This window comes from Salvelinus alpinus, chromosome 29 (genome assembly GCF_045679555.1).
Source record: "Salvelinus alpinus chromosome 29, SLU_Salpinus.1, whole genome shotgun sequence".
NCBI classification, from domain to species: Eukaryota; Metazoa; Chordata; class Actinopteri; order Salmoniformes; family Salmonidae; genus Salvelinus; species Salvelinus alpinus.
In genome coordinates this window covers 20,539,412-20,562,578 of record NC_092114.1, presented here as the reverse complement: position 1 = coordinate 20,562,578, position 23,167 = coordinate 20,539,412, and the positions used below count along the sequence as shown (strand labels likewise).

Here is a 23,167-nt window from a genome sequence, read left to right as displayed (position 1 = left end):
GAGGATCTGAGTCTAGTGCAACTGTTTTAATTTATTTATTTTTCATTGGGAAATATACATCACATTTTTAAGTCTGTTAATTTCCTTTGTCACTCATATGTCTGATATGTATAGCTTTCAGGGGCACTACGTAAATAAACCATGAAAAGTCTCAAGTGTGAATGCCTAAACTGCATTTCCCATGGTTCTCTTTTAACGTGAAGCTTCCTTCCAAGAGGACTGAGTCGCTGAACTCTATGGTTAATGCTATGACAGGACAGTTGGAACAGCTATCCGGTGCCGAGTCGATATTCAATCTAGCCATGGCGGCCACGGGTGGAGGGAAAATTAGAAGCAGAAGATGTCATAGCGCTTCGAAACCATACGCCAAAAGCAAACAGGTAAATAAAATGACCGTGTTCGTATGAATGTTCCACATTGAAGGATAGCATGTAGTTAATTGACAGATGTCTTTTCGCTCTTGTGTTATTGTTTTCTTGGAGACATTTTGTGTGGCCTAGTCTTAGCGCTCATGGCCTCCACGCTGTGTCAAGGAAACGAGCAAGCTAGCGAAGTGAGACAAACATTTTGCCGGTTCGGGGAACTAACGTTAATGTTACTAGCCAGGTAACCGGTGTGTATCTTTTAAAACTGTAAAGACTAACGACAGCCATAGTTATTTAACAGGCTGTCTTGTAGAAATATTGAAATGTACTAGTTTATATGTAGTAACGTTACTGGCTTCTTGTCAAGTTTGCGTTGGCTACATGCGTAGCTATTCAACCTAGCAAGCAGTCGACAAGTAGCTAACGTTAGCTAGCTAATTTCGGATGCTTGCTAAATATATCTACCTAGCTAGTTTTGCGTTGTCTCTTTGCCTACATTGATATGCAACGTAAATTATGGAATATCATATCAGTTGTGATGAGTGATAGTTTCTCCCAATTCAATAATGTATATATTTTCTATTTTTAAGACATTTGGCATTGGTCTTTGTCATTTCATAGCCGGTTAGGTCATAATGTGTAGCTAGTGCGCAATGCTAGTTAACATTGCTAACTAGCTAATTTCAGAACCGTTTCAAGTGACCACATGGTTGACTGGTTCAATATTAGCTAAGCGAGAAACGTTAGAGGCTAGATCGTTTTTTAACATAAACATTACTTGGTTACAATCTACTAAGGCAACATAAATATATTATCAACATTAGGCCGTGATAGTAGTCAGTTTCCAGATTTCTTAAAAACAAGGCAATATTATGACTTGGGTTTGTTCATCTCTAAAGGGGCATAAATGTGAGGCGGTGTGGAAACGTAGCCTAGCTTGGGGCATTGAGCTGCTTTGAGGACAGTGGACTAGAGGTCTTCTTTTGGACCCGATGACAATCGTAACCGAACCGGATAATACAATGTTTTAAAAGGGCGACCCGGACCCGAGAACAATCAGACCCAAACACAATACGGCTCAAACCTCATGTCTCTATCTGTTAAAGTTATTGTAGTTTTTAACATTGTAGGGTGGCTAAATGAATGGAAGCCAGAGTAAGTGGTCAAATCTGGAAAATAGCATTGTCAGCTAGGCTGGATGCTGTGCGAGAATTAGTTGAACTAGTCTTCTTCTTGGAGGTAAGATCGATTTTGAGACATGACATGTAGTATTTTAATATTTTACCAAATTCTTTTCATATTAATGCAAAATTATTATTTTTTGTCTAGTTTTTGTGAGAAATCTCTCTGAAATGTCAACGGAGCACTGAGTGTAGCACAAGCTTTAGATTTTCAAAGCCTTTTACAGTTGTGGGGAAAGTATGCAATTGTCATACTTGAGTAAAAGTAAAGATACCTTAATAGAAAATGACTCAAGTACAAAGTCACCCAGTAAAATACTAGAGTTAAAGTATTTGGTTTTAAATGTGCTTAAGTTTCAAAAGTAAGTGTAAATTATTTCAAATTCCTTATATTAAGCTAACCACAGCACCATTCCTTGTTTTTGTTCTTTTACTGGTAGCAAGGAGCACACTCCAACATTCAGACACAATTTACAAACAAAGCATTTGTTGAGTTATTCTGCCAGATCAAAGGCAGTAGAGATGACCAGGGATGTTCTCTTGATAAGTGTGTGAATTGGACCATTTTCCTGTTCTGCTAAGTATTCAAAATGTAACGAGTGTAAGGGAACATGCGGGTAGTAAAAATTATATTTTCATTAGGAATGTAGTGAAGTAAAAGTCGTCAAAAATATAAATGGTGAAGTACAGATGCCCCCAAAAACGACTTAAGTTGTACTTTACAGTATTTTTACTTAAGTACTTTACACCACAGCTTTAACATATAATTCAGATTGTCTCATGTTAAAGGTAGACTCACCTAAACAATGTTGCCATGAGCAGCACCACAGATAGTGAGATGCAAGACTTCACTCTCACACACACTATGTGCACGGGTTCGCTTCACGCAGTTCACAGCGTGCTAGCCAGGGCACCAAAACAGAATTTGAGCCTCGTGCTTCAAAGCTCTTAGTTGTTGCAGAAATTGACCCATTTTGCTGTTTACTTTCTGCATCTACGTCATACCGCTGAGTCTGCCTTTTTAATATTTTTTTTGTAAAACAACTTTGCAGACGATCACCATATGTAAAATCCTAAAAAGTTGCTGTATGAAAGTGGCACCACTCTGTCGAGTGCTTTTTATCAGATTTTATTATTTTACGAAGTCTGACTTTTTGGATATAATGTTGATGTTAGAAAGACATCACTGAACGATTCAGAACTTGAAGAATGATATTTGTCTTGGTCAAATTTATTTTAGGACACAAGGAAGTGAAATGGCATCACCAAAGCACGTTTTCACCCACTCTAGGTAAAGTGGGAGGACAAAATGGATGCGAGGGACATGAAAAAGAAACTTGAAACAGGCGAATGTTTACTGGTTTCTCAGGAGGGGAAGTCAGATCTGTGGAAGACATTTTACATAGTTGTGGAAACTACTGGCGATCAAGAAAAGAGGGTATATGAGCAAGCGCTGTGTGAGTATTATGTGTGCCAAACAGGTGCTGTTAGATTACGATATATTTTCGGACCATTTGGAACAGTGTAAAACACAAAATAAATGATGTATACTAGAGTCTGTTCTAATGAAGGTAAATAATATATATTACCGTATAAAGCCTTAATTACAGCAAATACTAAAAAAGGTTGCATGCATTCGTGAATTGTGATTTATATCTTGTTTTGGATAATTATTCAAAGCTCCCTTTGTTAATTAATTTTAAAACGGAAATGCTCGATTGCATTTCAAAGCATGAATGACTCATATGCTGTGTGATGACATGGGGCTCCCGAGTGGCGCAGCGGTCTAAGGCACTGCATCTGTGCTAGAGGCGTCACTACAGAACGTGGTTCTATTCCAGGATTGATTGATACAGTAGCATATTTATTTAAATATAGGCCTAAGTATTAAGACTAAACAGCACACGCTCTTACATGCTGACCAGGCCGTTTGCGTTGCGTGCGTTGCAAAGTTAATGTACACATGTTATTCAATCATTGCACCCACACGGCTCGCGCGCGTGTCAACGTAGCCAGGCACTAAAATAGAACTCGGTCCTATTTGTGACACTCGACGCGCTGCAAGTCCTGCCTCTTCCATCTCCTCATTGGTTTTGAGGAGCATATACCCACGTGAGTGATTGAAAGATGAACTGAGGTTCACACTCCAGTTCAGTCAGTTTATGGTAAGACATCTTAAAATGGTTGCCAACCACCATATAAAGTCCAAAGAAGAAGAAGCCTGATGAAGGAGGAGAGATTACTAGAAACATACTCTGTTGACCATTTTATCTATGGATTAATTGTCAGAGTAGAGGACCTTGTGCATTTCAGGTAAAATAACAACCCAGTGTTTATATCCCAGGACAAATTAGCTAGTAATACATTTATTGTTTTAGAAACATTACAAAGCATGCTCATCTGTTTTGTTGGTGTAATTTTAGCGGGGGGGGAAACATTTTGGCTGGTAGATTATTATTATATATATTTTTTTTATCTACCTGCCACAGTGGCTGGTGCACCAAATGTAATTTTAGCCCCTGTCGACAATCAACCAGTCGACTAAGGGGTGTCAGACCTAATTTTAACATCACTATTTTTGACCACATTTGATTAATAAAATATTTAATCAGTCTTCCTCAAATGAAGGGGATGATAATGCAATCTTTGCAAGAGGGAGGGAATCTGATTACATTGTTCCTCAACTTGTGGCTTAGTCTTTTCATTCGGGGTGTGGGGAATTGATCCGCTAGCCTACAAAAGTTAATTGCCCATCCCTGTTATGTCATATCAGTATCCAGATTTCCAGGAACATAAAACACCTTGACATGAAATGCCACAGTATGTTTTCGTAAGTCAAAACATGTCTGTAAATCTTTACATTTTTTCAGTTGACAGGAACAATGCACCATTTAGGAGTTTATTATAAAGTAATTTTATCAATAGCCTGTGGGCAAAGACTGGGACTTTTAGATTGGCTATTGGAAAGTGAAGGCCAGAAGCCCCGCCAGCAGTAATAACAAAGAGGACGTGAAGGCCAAACTAGCGGAATATTTGACTGGAGTTCACTTCAGACCAGTGAACTCAAACTTCCAGTTAGGGATATGTTTGTGTAGGCCTACATGTCAGCTGCACATTCCACTTATTTGGTTGGACCCCACACGCATAAATTGTGCTTTTCTTCCTTCAGCTGGGAAGTGTTGGTGAGGGAAGCGGTAGGCCTACTCACTTTTAAATGGACATGTAAAAGTTATGAACTGTGTCATCACAGCAGCTGGTTTCAGGTTATTGGACATGGAGGGAGGGAAAATCACGAGAGTGAAATCACTTTCAGTCTTTAATCCCGCCTTGTTGAATTTAACACGAAGCGTTGGACCTCCCTTTTAAAAATGCATCCGGAATAGATTTTTTCAACATGCCATTGACACTTTGCTATATACTGAACAAAAATATAAAAGCAACAATTTCTATGATTTTACTGAGTTAGAGTTCATATAAGGAAATAATTTAATTGAAATAAAGTAATTAGGCCCTAATCTATTTCACATGACTGGGCAGGAGTGCAGCCATGGGTGGGCCTGTGAGGGTATAGGCCCACCCACAAAAGGGCTTTATTACAGACAGAAATACTCAGTTTCATCAGCTGTCCAGGTGGCTGGTCTCAGACAATTCCACAGGTGGAGGTCCTGGGCTAGAGTGGTTAAACGTGGTCTGCGGTTATGAGGCTGGTTGGACGTACTGCAAAATTCTCTAAAATTACATTGGAGGTGGCTTATGGTAGAGAAATTAATATTCAACTCTCTGACAACAGCTTTGCTGGACATTCCGGCAGTCAGCATGCAAATTGCACGCTCCTTCAAAACTTGAGACATCTGTGGCATTGTTTTGTGTGACAAAACTACATATTTTAGAGTGGCAAAGTAGAAATGTTCACTAACAGGGATGTAAACAAGTTTGTGCATAACATTGTACAGAAATAAGCTTTTTGTGTTGTTTGGAATAATTCTGGGATCTTTTTTTTACCTCATGAAACATGGGACCAACACTACATGTTGTGTTTATATTTTTGTTCAGTATAGTTAGGCCTACCAGGCTAGTAGTCTTTAACTTAACCGGGTGCATCAGTTGAATTAACATTAAAAACTACCCATCAAATGTTTAAGCTAGAGACATTATTTTTTGCATTGGCTGCGTCTCAAATTGCCTATGTTGGCCTTCCATCTGCGCTGGAATGTATAGCAGAGCTAAAGCGCTGTTTGTCAGACCAGGAGACATCACGGAAATCGGTCATCTCAGGAAAACATCTGTAGCGTCCGAATGGTTTGGCCAACTAACTAATATGGAAAGGAGTCACTCTCACAATCCCCCCCCCCCCCCAAGGCTTAGACTTTTAGAAATTAAACCTGTGTGGTCTGTAGACAGGATGTGTCATAGAACTAACCTCCCCCAGGTGAGGGGCCTATTGTGGTGTGACAGTCAGCTCTTCCAGTCATATAGGAAATAATGAACATTGCATTTACATCTGTTTGTGTGGAACCCCGAGCCAGTGTTGACAGGGTTTGGGATCTGTATATTTAGCTACGTTGACCACTTGACCTGTCTGCTTTTGTAGTGGTCCTATATTATGATTTATGGTTGTGGTGGCACATGTTAAGTGACAGATGCAAGTTCAACTGGTGTTCCGTATTACCTTGCACACATTTGAAATGGCAAAAATAATGATGTTCCTTTTTTTATGAAATGCTACAATCTGAGTCAGACACATTGTCCAGTTTGTATAGCCTAACAGCTCATTGGTTCACTTGAACTTCTGTCAATTGTACGCCTCCATCCCATCTTACTGTTTCAACCACACACACAAGTGCTTTCTGGGAGAACAATGAGAGCAGATTTCTGGCACAGTCCTGTGATCTCATGGCCCCATTCATAGGAGTAATGCAGCGTCTTTAAATCCCTAGAATCACAAGAAAGGCCTGCGAGCACTAACTGACCCAGAGAGGGGTCTGAGAGGCTGGGGCTGGTACATAGGTCTGAGAGGCTAGGGCTGGTACATAGGTCTGAGAGGCTGGGGCTGGTACATAGGTTAATTAGACTTATCTAGAGCAGCAGTTCATAACTTTTTCCATTCCGGGACCATCACAGTCAAAAGCTCTTGAGAACTACCATTCGCAGTGGCACATTTTTTCTTTTACAGCTATATCTTGCCGGTCAATTTTAGCAGTCAATGTAACTAATTAAAGGCTTATCACAAGGCAAATTGTTTATTATTATAATAAGTCATGTAAAATTGATTGATTGTTTACACTGGCCTTTGCTTGGTAAAAACTGTGTGGACAGCTGCGCTGCGCTCGACTGGTGGTTTTTACAGATGAGCAGAAGTGGAGTGGAGCATATGGTCGTTATCAGGAGTCAAAAGCTACCAGGAGACTGGGCGGTGTGCGAGCTACCTCCTTTTTACAGTTGCTCTTTACTGCTGCGGCAAAATTTAACTTGGGCTTGAGGCTCCTGCAGACCCATTCTAAAAGGACATTTAGTGTAGTTAATGAAGCTGTAGAGCACTTCGGGACCGTTTTTGTGATATTGATTTAAAAACAGGAAGCATCTCCCTCTGGGTTGTAGATAAGCCTATATCTCCTGTATAAGGGTGTGTGTGTTACAGCATTAGACCTGTGCTGCTCAGTGCTGCGTCAGACAGACTCCTCTGACCCACTTTTCACTGAGAGCTTGAGTAAGTAGGGCTTTGCGCTTCGCTTGAGAGGAATTACTTTCCTGTGCGCCCACTGCTCGCTCGCTCTCTCTGTTACCTAGTGACACTTTCATCATTGGTGTGGTTTGTCTTTTTTCTAGTTTGTTGCCCTGAATGAATTTGTACTTTGCTATAATGTGTAACACTAGACGTTCACAAAACAATGTTCATCACGGTTTTATTTTCTTTTGGAAAGTTTCAGTATTGTGTTAAATGTCTCCCTTTATTCTCTCCATCCCGCTCTCCACTTTCTCTCCACCAGCAGCAGCCTGGCTTGATTAGTCGAGTGACAGACACAGTCAAGAGTATCGTTCCTTCATGGCTGCAGAAATACTTCAGGAATGGGGAGGCTGCAGAAGGGGGAGGGGCTGTAGTGGGGGCGGAGCAGAACAGCCAGGCCCCTCCCCCAAATGGCAGCGAGGAGGTAGCACCCCTTCCTGATGGACGGGACTCTCCGGAGCCTGGTACCAGCAATACAGGTTAGCAGATATGGTGTCAGCCAATCAGCATTCAGCGCTCCAACCACCCAGTTTATAATATTTGTTAATGTTTCATATTTTGTGTTTGGATTGTAAAGCCTAATTTCAGTAGTTGGACTTGCCTTGGGACTTCAGTGCAATTTTGAACCTCAAAATATGTATCAACCCATCTTAACCCTAGTAATTTCTCCTCAACACCCCCAGAACCTTCGACAAGCAGGGCATCCCTGAACTTCCAGGATGTTCTGTCGAGGCCCCCCCTCAACCGCTCTCATCTCCACTTCCCCTCCCTGGACACCTCCCCAGCCCGCAGGGGCCCCAGCTCTCTCTTCTCCCAGCCCTCCACCTCCTCTGCCCCTTTTTCCGGGGGCCCTTTCGCTGGGGCCTCGCCCAGCTTCTCCCTTGTCAAAGAGATCAAGGACAACAGCTCACAGCACGAGGACGACAACATCTCTACCACCAGCGGCTTCTCTTCACGTGCATCAGACAAAGGTAGTGTGTGTTGGGGATTGTGTGTGTCAAAAGTACAGAATCACGTTTTGGCCACTAACAATCCTGTTGAGGTCTTGAGTCAGCAGAAGAGATTTTTATGGTAGGATGTGGCTTTGAGAAATTGTATCCCAAATCTTGAATATAGGATTTTAGCATCTGTAGTCGGTACTGCTAAAATTCAGTCCTTTGTTGCATAGATGTATGACACATTTTGTATGATTACTAAAATTTGAATCTTCTCTGTCCCCAGATGTACCTAATTCGAAGACCGCATCGCTACCCCAGCTCTGGTCCCCGGAGACGGACCGGACCCACTCTGGGCCTCAGCAGTCCCAGTCCAGTCTCAAGAAGCCTGCGTTCAACCTGTCTGTCTTTGGGACGTCCTCCACTGTGAGTGTCAGTCAGTCAAGTCAGTCCTCCACTGTGAGTGCCAGTCAGTCAAGTCAGTCAAGTCAGTCCTCCACTGTGAGTGTCAGTCAGTCAAGTCAGTCCTCCACTGTGAGTGCCAGTCGAGAGTCCACAAACTCTACTCGCTTAGCTACTGATGTTCAGTTGATTTACTTTGACTAGTTGATCATTTACAGAAATGTAAGTACATTTTTAACAGAAAAACCAACATGCATACAGTGCCTATAGAAAGTCTACACCTTTATCTTTTTTCCCACATTTTATGTTTAAGTGGGATTGAAATGAAAAATAAAAAGTAAATTGATCGACACAAAACACTCCATAATGTCAAAGTGAAAAGAAAGTGATACAAATAATATTTTTTTTAGAACTAAGATATAGTCACTGTATAAGTATTCACCCCCTTTGTTTAGGCAAGCCTAAATTAGTTCAGAAGTCAAATTTGGCTTAGCAGATCACATAGTAAGTTATATGGACTGTGTAAAATAATGGAGTTGAAATTATTTTTGACTACCCCTTCTGTCCCTCATGCATACAACATCTGTAAGGTCCTTCAAGCACAGATTAAACTACAAAGACCATGGAGCTGTTTGAAGCCTCATAAAGGGCAGTTATTGGTAGATGGGTAACAATAACAAATCAGACGTTGAATATCTCTTTAAGCATGATAAAGTTAACAGTTATGCTGTGGATGATGTATTAAACCACCCAGACACATTAAAGATGAAGTTGTTCTTCTGAACTGAGCTGCAGGACCGGAATCAAACTGCTTAGGTATGTCACCATGAGGCCATTTGGTGATTTTAAAATGGCTACGAAGTTCAATGGCTGTGATGGGATAGCTGAGGACGGATCAACATTGTAGTGACTCCACAATAATGACTGAAATGACAGATTGAAAAGAAGAATACAAATATCCAGAATAAATAATATTCCAAAACATGCATATGTATGTAGCAAGGAACTAAAGTAATACGTCAAAGGAATCCACTTATTACCAAAGCCTTATGTTTTTGGGCAAACACAACACATCACTGAGTAACTGCCTTCTTATTTTCAAGCGTGGTGGTGGTTGCATCATGGTATGGGTGTTCTTGACTTGGCCGTCTTTGCCGATGGAGAAAAAAAACTAAAAACACGATAAAGAACGTGATGGAGCTAAGTGTTGTGTATTGAGCGAAGTGGTGGTGGGCATGTTATGGCGTTCATGTTTGCCTGCGCAAATAGCCTAAACTGAAGTTTCTGCCTCTTTATTGGATTGTACTTTCACCATGTCACGGAAACAGGCAAAACCTGCTTCAGTCTGATTTACACCAGACACTGGGAGAGTAATCATCTTTCAGCAGGACAGTAATCAACAACACAAAGCCAAATATACACTGGAGTTGCTTATCAAGAAGACAGTGAATGTTCCTGAGTAGCTAAGTTAGTTTCATCTTAAATATGCTTAAAAACCTATGGCAGGACTTGAACATTGCTGTCTAGCCATGATCCCCAACACCTTGACCGAGATAAAAAAAAATATATATATATATATATAGACTCTCAGCAGTAATTGCTGCCAAAGGTGATTCTAACATGTATAGACTCTTACCTAATCAAGGTATATTTAAGCAATGAGGCCCGAGGAGGTGTGGTATATGGCCAATATACCACTGCTAAGGGTTGTCCTTAAGCGCAACGCAGAGTGCCTGGACACAGCCCTTAGCCGTGGTATATTAGCCATATACCACAAACCCCAGATGTGCCTTATTGCTATCATGAACTGGTTACCAATTTAATTAGAGCAGAAAAAATAAATGTTTTGTCGGTCTGATAAACCACAGCTGTCAGCCAATCAGCATTCAGTGCTCAAACCACCCCGTTTATAATAGTGTTTTGTATTTAATTAATCTTTAAAAAATAAAAAAATTCTTCTACTGGCATTAAGAATTTGTTCTTAACTGACTTGCCTAGTTAAATAAAGGTTAAATTAAAAAAACATTACAAAATTACATATGTTTTGTCTAGGATCTTCACAAAATACTGACTATTAAATCCATTTGAATCCCACTTTGTAACAAAATAAAATGTGACGAAATCCAAGGGGGCTGTTGACTTTCTATAGGATCTTGGAAACTCTGGCTTTTGCAGCATTATTTATGATTGTGTTTTTTAACATTTGGCATTTGTGTTCTTCTCCTCATCTAGTCTACGATGAACAGTTCAGTGCTGAATTCCAGTCATTTGGGGGATTCCCCCTTCTACCCAGGGAAGACTACCTACGGGGGAGCGGCTGCTGTTAGAACAGCCCGTTCACGCACAGCCATACCTTACCAGGTAGTTCTCTAGTGAAACATTGTTGAGTTGTATTGATTTTCTCCTAGGTAAGAAACAATATTCTGTGCGAAATGGGTTTGAAAAGTGCTGCTATATTTAATTTGATTGCTATATTTTCCCCTCTAGGCTCCATTGCGGAGACAGATCAAGGCCAAGCCTGCTGGGGCTCAGCCCTGTGGGGTGACCAGCGCTACCGCCCGACGCATCCTACAGTCCCTGGAGCGCATGTCCAGCCCCCTCGCTGTGAGTACACATGTTTTAATTGAATGTGAAATCCTCAGATTAGCAGGAACAGGGGCTTACTCAGCCTGGCACAATGGTTACAGAACCGTTCTATTTTATTGTGTAGACCTTTCAACCTCAGTCAGCTTTATACCTTACATTTTCTATTCTATTTCTGGGAAAGCGATTTGAGAAGTGGTGAATCTTCACAAGGAAGTGAAGTTAACATCTCAACTTGGTTACCAAGTAATGGTAAATATTGGTTGTTTATGTTAACAAGTGCATCACAGTTGTGTGTTTGTCTTAACAGGATGCCAAGAGAATCCCCTCTACAGTGTCCTCTCCCTTGTCAACAGTAAGTGTTGAGTATTTCTCTTTAAACTTTTTAGGTCCTCAATTGTTGTCATTGTCACGATCTCACAGTTATTTCTCCTATGTCCTTCAGTCACTGGATGGCAGCACTCTACACCTTTCACATTTTCAGGCCAAAAAGAAACTGGTAAGTGTTTCTTTGAAACACCCTTTACAAAATCTCTTGACACTGACAATTGACATTATGGCTGGTCTCCTCTCCTCTACGTGTGTTGTCAATATTATGAACCCCAACAACTAACATGCGCAGCAGCAGCTGAAAGGTCTTGAGCCGAACACTGCAGTTAGTTGGTGTGAACAGTGGTGTCATTGTTAGTTCCTCCTGCCACTTTTATTCCTGTCTGCTGTAGTTAATGGGTGTCAGGCTGGGGCAGCTGTTCACCACTGCTCTGCTGTGTTTATGCCCTGAGTCTGTGAGCAGGCGTGTGTTTTAAGTGAGTGAGTGAAGAGTGTGTTTGTAAGCATTTGTGAGCATGTGTGTCTCTCTGTGTTGCTATCTAGTAGGGTTAGCTATGCCAAAGCTGGATGGCTGTCCGTAACTGTTAAATGGTCTAGCTGTGACAGCTGGTCACTAAGCCCTAACAATGGGCCGTTGAGAAGTAAGGGGGTCTGACAAGACTGTCCAGATCCATAGATGGGTTTTTGGGGCAGAAAGCTCGAGGGCTGGTTCCTCTCAATGTTGTGGCCATATTGACTAAGTGCTACCTTTTTTTGAGATTTCTCAAGCACCATGCAAACATTTTGTTACCATGAAAGTTTGGCAGTGGTACGTGCCAGTTTATTAGAACTTTTCTTTGGTTTTATTTTGCCAGATTAATCCAGCTGTGGATAATGGCCATATATGGATTGGAGAGCTGAGACAAACATTTTAACGTTGTACATTTGTGTGTGCTCGCGGGCCTGGGACACATTAATTTGAGTATTTATCTGACGTTTCTGTGTGTTCCTCCTCCAGTTGGACTCTCCCCTCCCCCCAGTCCAGAAGCTGGTGATCCCGGTGTCAGTGTCGGGGAACCGTTCCATGTCCTTCAGGCCCTCTCTGACCCCTGGGGGCCTGGCTCGGACCCCTAGAGACACGGTGAGGACCCCCAGCACCACCTCCACATTAGTCAGCTAATGGCTTTTACGTATCCATCCAACTACCGCAAATTAACTATAGATGATGTGTTGGGAAGTTTTCCCCGAACTCAGACTGTCAATGACTGTTTCTACATGTTGAATCGGGACCAACTATGATGTCCAGCGGCGATCAACTGAGACTACACACCGTGCTGATTAATTTAAGACCTGTCCATAGATGGTTGGATAGATGTGTAGAAGCCTTTAAAAACTAAGTCTGTTTTATTCCAGAGTTGCTTTCCAAATTACAGCCAGACTGCTGCTTGTGTTTCATGTTCCACCTCTGCTTTGCCTCCAGCCCACAAGACAATCCCCTCTGATTCCTGAAGCAGTGGCAGGTCCTTCTCAAAGCACAAGCAGCATTCTACCCACCTACCCTCTGTCCAGCACTCCTGCTTCCAGCAGCACAGGGTCAGGAGGTGGGAAGATGAAGAGGGAGAGGACCAGCACAAGACCCTCTTCCAAACGTCCTGAAGACCAGGTGGGTTCTCCGTTATCACTCTGTGACCCCTCTCCTTACTGGGGAGAAAAGTTTGGTTTCCTGGCAAATGATAAACAAATAATTTTGGTTCTAAATCTCTTCAGAAAAGGTTAAAAGTGGGATTTAAAAATGGCATTTACTACCCCTTCTGTGTAGAAATGATCTGGTGCTGCGTGCTGTTTTAAATTTCCATTTGACTCTCTCTTCAGATCGCTGAGCTATCGGACCTGCCAGCCATCTCGCTCCCCCACAGCCCGTCCTTCAGTCTGCCTAGCTTCAGCTTCTTCCCTCTTCCCACAGTCACGCCCACTGCCGCTCTCACTACCTCACCTGTCCTGGAGGAGCCCATCCCTAACAAGGTCCGTCCAGCTCCATATATGGTGCACTACTTTTGACCCTATTCCCTATATGGTGCACTACTTTTGATCCTATTCCCTATATGGTGCACTACTTGTGACCAGGCCCCGTAAGATGCCATTTGGGATGCAGGCTTTGACATTGTGACTTCCACTAGCTTTATTTCAATGTGTTCAGTGTTCATCCTAATGACCATGAAGGCCTAGTGAATAAATAGTGTGTCATCTGCTGAAACTGACCTGGATCAGTTGTCGTCTTTATTCCAGGTGCCACCGACTACAGCCCCCTCTACCCCTCCCTCCACACCTTTCACCTTCTCCTCCCCTATCGTCATGGCAACTGCTGCTAGCCCACCGTCCTTCTCCCCGTCTGTAAGTCCCACAGCTTTACTGCAGCTTGAGTATGCCTGCTGTGATGACAGTATTACCTCTATAGAATATTGTTGTTTTTGACACTCAACAGTGAGTTCATATTCTTACTCCTGTACCAGGTATTGAAACCAAACCTTGCACTGTCGGATGTTGGTAATTTTTTTCGTCTTTCAGTCTGGATTTACCTTCAGTGCACCTGTAGTGAAAACGGGTCTGTCACTATCCAACGGGAAGATGGCCACCCCAGTATTGGCAGCAGGTAAGCTTGGATCAACTCCAGGATAAGAACAAGATCCAAACCTTGATGTAAAGGGAAATTAATTTCAAAGCTAATAGTTGTTTCCATTGGTGTCTCTGTAGTGAAGCACGCTGCCAGTGAGAGCATGGATGAGTTTGAAGGGCCGTATAAACCAGCCAAGGTGTTGAAACAGGGCAGTGTTCTGGACCTCCTGAATGGACCTGGTGAGAATTACCTGCTTGATGATTTATCTTGATGACTCAAGTCCGTTGCCATAAACTGGTACTCCATCAGCTGTCATGACGGTTATGGCATCTGTTTTGTTGCCATTTTAATGGGAGGGTTCAAATAGTGCCATTAGTTTTCTATTTTGTTTTAGTGGTTTTTAACCCCTTGTCTTCTTCCCCATAGGATTTGCTGTTCCTGTTACTCAGACCTCCCCTGTCCCCAAAGCCCACCAGGAGACCCCAGCACTGTCCACCACCACCCCCTCCCTTGGGGACTTGTTCAAAGCGCCAACAGGTTCCTGGGACTGTGTGGTGCAGAACAAACCCACTGACACCAAGTGTGTGACCCCACGACTAAACTCTGGCTCTTCTTTAGCAAAAACCGACAGTATACCCTTGTTGTCCGGGCTGGAGGGTTCCACCACCACCACTACTCCCGCTGCAACTTTTGGGTCCCTGTTCGCAAAGCCTGCAGGAAGCTGGGACTGTGACACTTGTCTTGTTCAGAACAAGCCTGATGCTGTCAAATGTGTGGCCTGTGAGACAGCCAAGCCTGGGACTGGAGTTAAGGCCAAACTGACTATACCTGCCTTCTTGGAGGCTAAGACTCTGCCCGCTGCTGCCCCACTCCTGGGCTTCGGAGACAAATTTAAGAAGCCAGAGGGAGCATGGGAGTGTGGCGTGTGCATGGTGCAGAACAAGGCGCAGGACACCAAGTGTGTTTCCTGTGGGATCGCTAAGCCAGGTAGTGAGACGAGAGAACAACCTGGTGCTTATTATTTATTTTTTTAAGTTGCCCCATACTGCTATCTTGGCCAAATGTTCAGTTTACATCAGAAGATCTTCAAGGAAGTGTTTAAATGATGTGAATCTGATGCAAATGTACGTGTTTATATTTTTGCTGATCGCTCATATCTTCATCTACCTAACAGGAGCAACGGCAGCGCCTCCATCTCTAACTCCCGCCCCTGTCAGCGTCACTCCTCTACTAGGCTTTGGGGCCCAGTTCAAGAAGCCAGAGGGAGCGTGGGAGTGTGATGTGTGCTGTATTGAGAACAAGGGAGCAGACAAGGAGTGTGTGGCCTGCCAGACCCCCAAGCCTGGAGCTAAAGTAGAGCCCAAAGGTATGTACAGCTATCAACTGCCATCTTTGTGTGTTCTAGAGACTTTGTCATTTTAGCGAGATCTTTGATTTTATTGAGGATAGATGTGAAGCCTGAACGTGCTAAGGAAATTCATAAGTATTTTTTTAGTACAGAATTCTGAACTAGTTAGTTAATGTGATCACTGGTCTCTTTCAGCATTTGGTTCCTCATCGTTTGGTATCCAGTCCTCTTCTGACTCGGGGGGATTCAAGTTTGGCATGGGGGCGTCATCGGACTCTGGTTCTGGGGGCTTCAAATTCGGCGGCACCCTCTTGGACTCCTCTTCAGGGGGCTTCAAATTTGGTGCATCTGCCTCATCGGACTCTACCTCGACAGACACCAGCAGCTCTGCAGGCTTCAAATTTGGCGGCTCCTCTGAGGGGTGCAAATTTGCAGCTTCAGCTGCTTCCACCCCTGCAGTGGACGAGGGGAAGAAGGCTGAAGCCCCCAATATGGGTGCCGGGTTCAAATTTGGCGTCGGCGGTGGGCTCTCGTTCGGCACTGCAGCAGCTGCTAGCACGGAGAGTGAACCCCCTTACGGTGGGTTCTCCTTTCATCTGGTGGCAACCTCTGATTCCTCCTCCTCTACTTTCAGCCTCCCTGTTTCTACAGAGAATGATAGTGGAGCTTCTACAGAAACCACGACTACCACCACAGCAGCAGCTCCTATGTTTGGGAAGCTGGCTGAAGCCAAGGCTACAGCGCTGACCACACCACTAGGGGGCAGCATATTCAGGGAATCACAAGAGAAAGACAAGGCCCCTTTCACCTTTGGGAAGCATGAGAAGGAGGTTGCCTCTATGGGTTCTGGGTTCCTGTTCAGTGTTCCTAGTAAAGAGGGGGGGACATCAGCTCCATCTACAGGCTTTTCCTTCAGTAAGCCAGACCCACCTAAAGACCAGCCCAATGCACCTGCCTTGGCCTTTGGGAAGCCGGAAGACCAGAGTGAGACCCCAGCAGCAGAAGCCCCTAAGCCCTCATTCAGCTTTGGGCAAAGCACAACAGGTGAGAGGAATACTCTGCTGCAGTAGTTAATATTGTTATTAACCTGTTTTGTATTTGTCAGTTTTATGAATGGATGTTCTATGGAATTTATTCTTTTGTAATTAATGTAAACACTGTCTACACTTAAACCATGATATAATTCTTCACTTAATTCCATTGTTTTCCTTGCAGATGCTGCAGCCCCAAAGCCAGCATTTGGGTTCATGGCAAGCACCACCACCTCTTCTTCCACCACCCCTGCCCCCAGTCTGTTTGGGACCCTCAGCAGCTCCACTCCTGCCCCAGCCCCTATCCCAGCCCCCAGTACCTTCCTGTTTGGGCAGAGCCAGGACAGCCTGCCTGCCCCTGCAGTCTCTCTGAACCCTGGCCCGGCTCAGCCCTTCCTGTTTGGGTCTGGACCTAATGCTGCTGCTCCCTCCTTCACTTTTGGAGCAGCGGCGCCCTCCACTGCAGGTTGGTTCCCTTTGGGACTTCTTTTAGAGGGGGGTTTCCACCCCTGACATGCCACTGCATCATTTTACTCATCTGCAATTTATAGTATAGTGCTTTTTCTACACACTTTGCACAGAGAATAACTTTTCTTTATCTAACAAGTATAGCTGTTGACGGCTTTGACCAATGATTGACCAAATATGTTTTACCACTTTAGCACTTGTTGTGGTTGGCTGAAATGTAGTCTGTGAATGATATAACACTTACCCACCTCTCTCTGGTCAGCTCCATCAGCAGCCCCTGCTCCGTTTGTATTCAGCCCTGCCTCCTCGACTGGGTTTGGGTCAGGACAAGCTCCTACCTTTGGTCAGGGCACCTCCCAAACCAGTGCCCCAGCGTTTGGTTCCCCCGCCCCGTCCCCCTTCTCTGCCACTGCCTCCCAGCCCCCTGCCTTCGGAGCCAAGCCCAACTCTGTCCCCGTGTTTGGCCACCAAGCCAACTCCACTCCTGCTTTTGGCTCATCCGCCCCCACCACACCAGGTGGGTTACTACTGTCACTTTGTTTGGCGTTGTTTTTTGTATGTGTGTGTGATTTCTAAAAATACATTTGAGCTGCTCAGTCTGATTGCAGTGTGATTACATTTTAATAATTATATCACGCAATGTCAGACTCCCTTTTTATGCCTGATGTCATGGTTTTACCAGGTGGAGGTTTCCAGTTTGGCGGAGCCAGTGTGTTCGGCACCTCCAGTAACAGCACGGGGGTGTTTGCTTTCGGAGGGGCACCAGGAGGGTCCCCCGCCCCTTCTGCCACGCCCTCCATCGCACCCCAACCCAGTGCACCTGGAAGTGGTTTCAACTTCGCAGCGCCCCCTACCTTTAATATTGGGTGAGTCCAACAGCTCCTACTCTTGAAGGGACCATTGGATTGGTGCAAATTCAACTGCCCATATACACATACATTGCTATTCATATTCTCTCTGAATTTCTGCATGCCCTGGTTTAGTGCATGCATTCAGTTATTAGTCCCAATTGTGACGATAATGAAGAAAAGAAAAAAAAAAATGCAAGTTATTGGATGTGTGTGTGCTACATTTGAAACAAATGTTGATGATAATGTCATATCCCCTACTACAGATCAAAGAGCACCACCTTCACTGCAGCTGCCGCCGGACAGCACTCAATCCCCGGTCGCAAGATCAAAACAGCCGTCCGACGTAAGAAGTAAAACATCCATCGGACTAGACTTGACCCTTTCAAGCAAAGATGGGACTGCTTCCTCTGGACAAACACTGAAGTACTTAGGGGGTTCATCAGAGCATCCTTCACATGCTATCTGGGGATGTATGGGTTATACTCTGATGTGGGGGGGTGGAGACCTCAAAGAAACTAGAGAGAGGGACCCTTGTTCAGGACATGTCAGACTTTAAAAATTCTAACTATAAACTGAAAAATAACCCATGACAGCAAAAACAACCACACAATCAAGTGAGACTTCTGCTTAACAAAAGCAAAGATATATATTTTCAACACCTGCAAACGTCAGCTAGAATTTAGGCATGACTTTTTGTGATTACAAAGGCAAAAACTGAAATTGAAAGTTGATAGTGTAAAAATATTACTGTTGCGTTGATTAGTATGGGTGATCAGGTTATGAACTGCAAAAGTTCATGCAGAGGTTAATAAGAGCCGTAGGGCAAATCCCAAATGGCACCCTATTCCCTATGTAGTGCACTTCATTTAACCTGAGTTTGAAGCAGTGCACAACATGGGGTATGGAATAGGGTACCATTTGAGATGTAGCCATGTTGTCAATGGCGTGTATGCTGTATGTACAGGTTTCTGTGTGCTGAATGACGCGTGCTTGTTATCCGTGTACAGATTTGAGGTGTGTTTTGGTTTCTTTGTACATGCTGAGATGTGTGTGTGTCTGTGGCATGTGTGTATAAACTGAACGTACGTGGCGGCGGCCATCAGACAGTCGAAGGTGAGAAACATGAATGTGTTTTAAATGGTGGAAGTGAGGAGGGTGGGGAAGGAGAGGACCGTTACTCCTGCACTGTGGAGATTGGGGCCAGAGGCTGATGCCTGAAGTTTCCTCCTCGACTTTGTAAATCTGTAGTTCCAAATCTGTTCTTATTCTTTTGTGGGGGCTTTTACCCCTCCCTCTCTGTCGGTCTCCATCTCCTTAATTTTCTCTTGTGCCCTCTCTTTCTCTTCCCTTTATTCTGATTCATATTCTCTCCCTTTACCTCCGTCTGCCTCTCTTAATTGGCCTTTGAATATTATTATAAAAACTTGTAAATAGTGTTTTTTGTTTTTTTTATCTGTGAAGTTGAATTTGTGTAATGTCGTGTTTACGTGCTAGTCAGCACTAGGAAATTCAGAAATTTCTGACTTGCTGGTTGTAGTTAGTTACATGCGGCGTTCAACCAGTTAGCGAGTCAAATGTCAGCGTTCCGACTAGCACGTGAACGTGGCATTAAATAAACTCTGCGTTCAGCATTTTGTCATTTAGAATTTATGTAAATCCCTATATTCAAAGTTGCCTGAAATCCATTTAAAAAAACTTAAATGCAAATTGGGATCCTTTGAAGACTAAAGGTATATTGGCTTTTCTGATCCACTTTTGTTTGGACCAAAACCAGTATTGTACAAAGCATTAGTATATATTTTTTTATTGCTTGTTTAAATGGACTAGGGTGACTTTGGATAATAAGGAAGTCAATTTAATTTTAAAGCCATGATTCTTACTGGATGAGTGACACAATAAAAACCATGGGTAATTGCCATCAATAAAACCATTAAAACATAACTAACATGTTATCATTCCTTTACCACATAACACAATAGGATTAATTTTGACAAGAGTTTGTTTTATAAGGAACTAGTATATCAGAATAAAGAGAAAAAGAACGAAACCAGGGTGCCAATTGCGGGAAGCCATGGGAGAGCTCATCTCTCTACTATATATATATATATATATATATACTGCTCAAAAAAATAAAGGGAACACTTAAACAACACAATGTAACTCCAAGTCAATCACACTTCTGTGAAATCAAACTGTCCACTTAGGAAGCAACACTGATTGACAATAAATTTCACATGCTGTTGTGCAAATGGAATAGACAACAGGTGGAAATTATAGGCAATTAGCAAGACACCCCCAATAAAGGAGTGATTCTGCAGGTGGTGACCACAGACCACTTCTCAGTTCCTATGCTTCCTGGCTGATGTTTTGGTCACTTTTGAATGCTGGCGGTGCTCTCACTCTAGTGCTAGCATGAGACGGAGTCTACAACCCACACAAGTGGCTCAGGTAGTGAGGCTCATCCAGGATGGCACATCAATGCGAGCTGTGGCAAGAAGGTTTGCTGTGTCTGTCAGCGTAGTGTACAGAGCATGGAGGCGCTACCAGGAGACAGGCCAGTACATCAGGAGACGTGGAGGAGGGCAACAACCCAGCAGCAGGACCGCTACCTCCGCCTTTGTGCAAGGAGGATTAGGAGGAGCACTGCCAGAGCCCTGCAAAATGACCTCCAGCAGGCCACAAATGTGCATGTGTCTGCTCAAACGGTCAGAAACAGACTCCATGAGGGTGGTATGAGGGCCCGACGTCCACAGGTGGGGGTTGTGCTTACAGCCCAACACTGTGCAGGACGTTTGGCATTTGCCAGAGAATACCAAGATTGGCAAATTCGCCACTAGCACCCTGTGCTCTTCACAGATGAAAGCAGGTTCACACTGAGCACATGTGACAGACGTGACAGTCTGGAGACTCCGTGGAGAACGTTCTGCTGCCTGCAACATCCTCCAGCATGACCGGTTTGGCGGTGGGTCAGTCATGGTGTGGGGTGGCATTTCTTTGGGGGGCCGCACAGCCCTCCATGTGCTCGCCAGAGGTAGCCTGACTGCCATTAGGTACCGAGATGAGATCCTCAGACCCCTTGTGAGACCATATGCTGGTGCGGTTGGCCCTGGGTTCCTCCTAATGCAAGAGAATGCTAGACCTCATGTGGCTGGAGTGTGTCAGCAGTTCCTGCAAGAGGAAGGCATTGATGCTATGGACTGGCCCGCCCGTTCCCCAGACCTGAATCCAATTGAGCACATCTGGGACATCATGTCTCGCTCCATCCACCAACGCCACGTTGCACCACAGACTGTCCAGGAGTTGGCGGATGCTTTAGTCCAGGTCTGGGAGGAGATCCCTCAGGAGCATGCCCAGGCGTTGTAGGGAGGTCATACAGGCACGTGGAGGCCACACACACTACTGAGCCTCATTTTGACTTGTTTTAAGGACATTACATCAAAGTTGGATCAGCCTGTAGAGTGGTTTTCCACTTTAATTTTGAGTGTGACTCCAAATCCAGACCTCCATGGGTTGATAAATTTGATTTCCATTGATAATTTGTGTGATTTTGTTGTCAGCACATTCAACTATGTAAAGAAAAAAGTATTTAATAAGAATATTTGAATTCATTCAGATCTAGGATGTGTTATTTTAGTGTTCCCTTTATTTTTTTGAGCAGTGTATATATATATATATATATAGTTGACTCTTTCAGTTAGAAGAAATTGATTTTGCAATGGCATAGACCTAGGTTATTGAGAATTTGTGTGCCCATGAGAACTGTTTGTGGCGCAACATATATACACTTGCAGTACAATTTCCGAGATCGCCAAGATCCAGGATTCCTTCTGTTCTAATTCAATTGTTAAATGCTTAATAATGACTAACACTGTCATTAATGTTAGGAAAGAAAGGTATTGTTTCTTGACACGATCTGTGACGACTCCAAGCATATTTTACTGTTTACAATGCCTTTATCAATGAATTATCTTTCTAAATGGTGATTGTGTGATGACAGGATATAATGGCTAATCTTTATCTCAATGGCGCTTTCAAGACAACTGGGAACTCTGGGTGGCAAAAAAGGTCAAATCATAACGTCAGTGATCTTCAGTTTGCAAAGTCAGAGTTCTAGAAAGATGTCAGTTTCCAACTTGGATTTTCCCAGTCTGAGCTAATTTATATCTGAGTTCTCAGTTGTCTTGAACGCAGCATAAGCAGCTTTATCTGATGCCTGCGTGTGTTCATGTGCAGTGCTTTACTTGGACTGAAATAGGTGCCAGTGCTCATTTTGGGTGCCGGTACAGTTTACATTTAGGTGCAGAAGCGCCACAATACTTTTGACCTAATATTTTATAAGAGTAACAGGAGCTCAAGCAGTACAACATTTGAAGTACCCAGCTCCGGTGAGCTCCTGCTCAAGTCGAGCACTGTTCATGTGTGTTAAATTGGCTCGGCTGAGAGGGTAGGCTACCGAAAGTGTTGTAGGCATAGTGGTTTAATGTTTTTTTCACACTAGGCTACCGGAAGGCCAATTTGAAGTTCATGGTAATACACATGGTAGCCTAGTCTAGTAAATTGACCTTGTATAAAAATAAAATACACTACATGGCCAAAAGTATGTGGACACTTGCTCGTCGAACAAATGGGCATTAATATGGAGTTGGTCTCTCCTTTGATGCTATAACAGCCTCCACTCTTCTAGGAAGGCTTTCCACTAGATGTTGGAACATTGCTGCGGGGACTTGCTTCCACTCAGCCACAAGAGCATTAGTGAGGTCAGGCACTGATGTTGGGCGATTAGGCCTGGCTCGCCGTCGGCATTCCAATTCATCTCAACTGTCATTGATGGGATTGAGGTCAGGGCTCGGTACAGGCCAGTCAAGTTCTTCAACACAGACCGACAAACCATTTTTGTATGGACCTCGCTTTGTGGACGGGAGCATTGTCATGCTGAAACAGGAAAGGGCCTTCCCCAAATTGTTGCCACAAAGTTGGAAGCACAGAATTGTCTAGAATAACATTGTATGCTGTAGCGTTAAGATTTCCTTTCACTGTAACTAATGGGCCTAGCCTGAACCATGAAAATAGCCCCAGATTATTACTCCTCCAAACTTTACAGTGTGCACTGCATTCGGGCCGGTAGCGTTCTCCTGGCATCCGCCAAACCCAGATTCGTCCGTCAGACTGCCAGATGGGGAAGCGTGATTCATCACTCCAGAGAATGCGTTTCCACTGCTCCAGAGTCCAATGGCAGTGAGCTTTTACACCACGCCAGCCGATGCTTGTCATTGCGCATGGTGATCTTGGGCTTGTGTGTGACTGCTCGGCCATGGAAACTACCAGAGCCAATTTGGAACTCGGTAGTGAGTGTTG

The 23,167-nt window shown here is 43.8% G+C and overlaps 1 protein-coding gene across 7 annotated transcripts; it reads left to right on the top strand.

The window, feature by feature from the left end:
• Nucleotides 1-207: 207 nt before the first annotated feature.
• Nucleotides 208-19,753, top strand: LOC139559277 (nuclear pore complex protein Nup153-like). 7 transcript variants are annotated; one of them, XM_071375114.1, is made up of 21 exons: nt 208-380; nt 7,537-7,750; nt 7,955-8,242; nt 8,493-8,665; nt 10,841-10,969; nt 11,096-11,212; nt 11,502-11,546; nt 11,637-11,690; nt 12,519-12,641; nt 12,981-13,163; nt 13,373-13,522; nt 13,787-13,891; nt 14,066-14,150; nt 14,252-14,353; nt 14,541-15,125; nt 15,289-15,480; nt 15,658-16,506; nt 16,678-16,959; nt 17,224-17,478; nt 17,644-17,827; nt 18,076-19,753. In XM_071375114.1, exons 1-21 carry the CDS (start codon nt 237-239, stop codon nt 18,164-18,166), a joined length of 4,350 nt encoding a protein of 1,449 aa, XP_071231215.1. In that variant the 5' UTR covers nt 208-236; the 3' UTR covers nt 18,167-19,753. The 7 variants fall into 7 exon arrangements, with proteins under 7 accessions (XP_071231215.1, XP_071231214.1, XP_071231218.1 ...); XM_071375113.1 differs by having other exon boundaries at nt 7,534-7,750; XM_071375117.1 differs by having other exon boundaries at nt 209-380; nt 8,493-8,632.
• The last annotated feature ends 3,414 nt before the right edge of the window (nt 19,754-23,167 follow it).

Bases quoted from the DNA above. Each gene is read 5' to 3' on its own strand.
- LOC139559277 (XM_071375113.1), top strand. From the start codon at position 237: ATGGTTAATGCTATGACAGGACAGTTGGAACAGCTATCCGGTGCCGAG. The intron at 14,151-14,251 runs GTAAGCTTGGAT...GTGTCTCTGTAG, and splicing joins CACCCCAGTATTGGCAGCAG to TGAAGCACGCTGCCAGTGAG. The intron at 17,479-17,643 runs GTGGGTTACTAC...TGGTTTTACCAG, and splicing joins ATCCGCCCCCACCACACCAG to GTGGAGGTTTCCAGTTTGGC.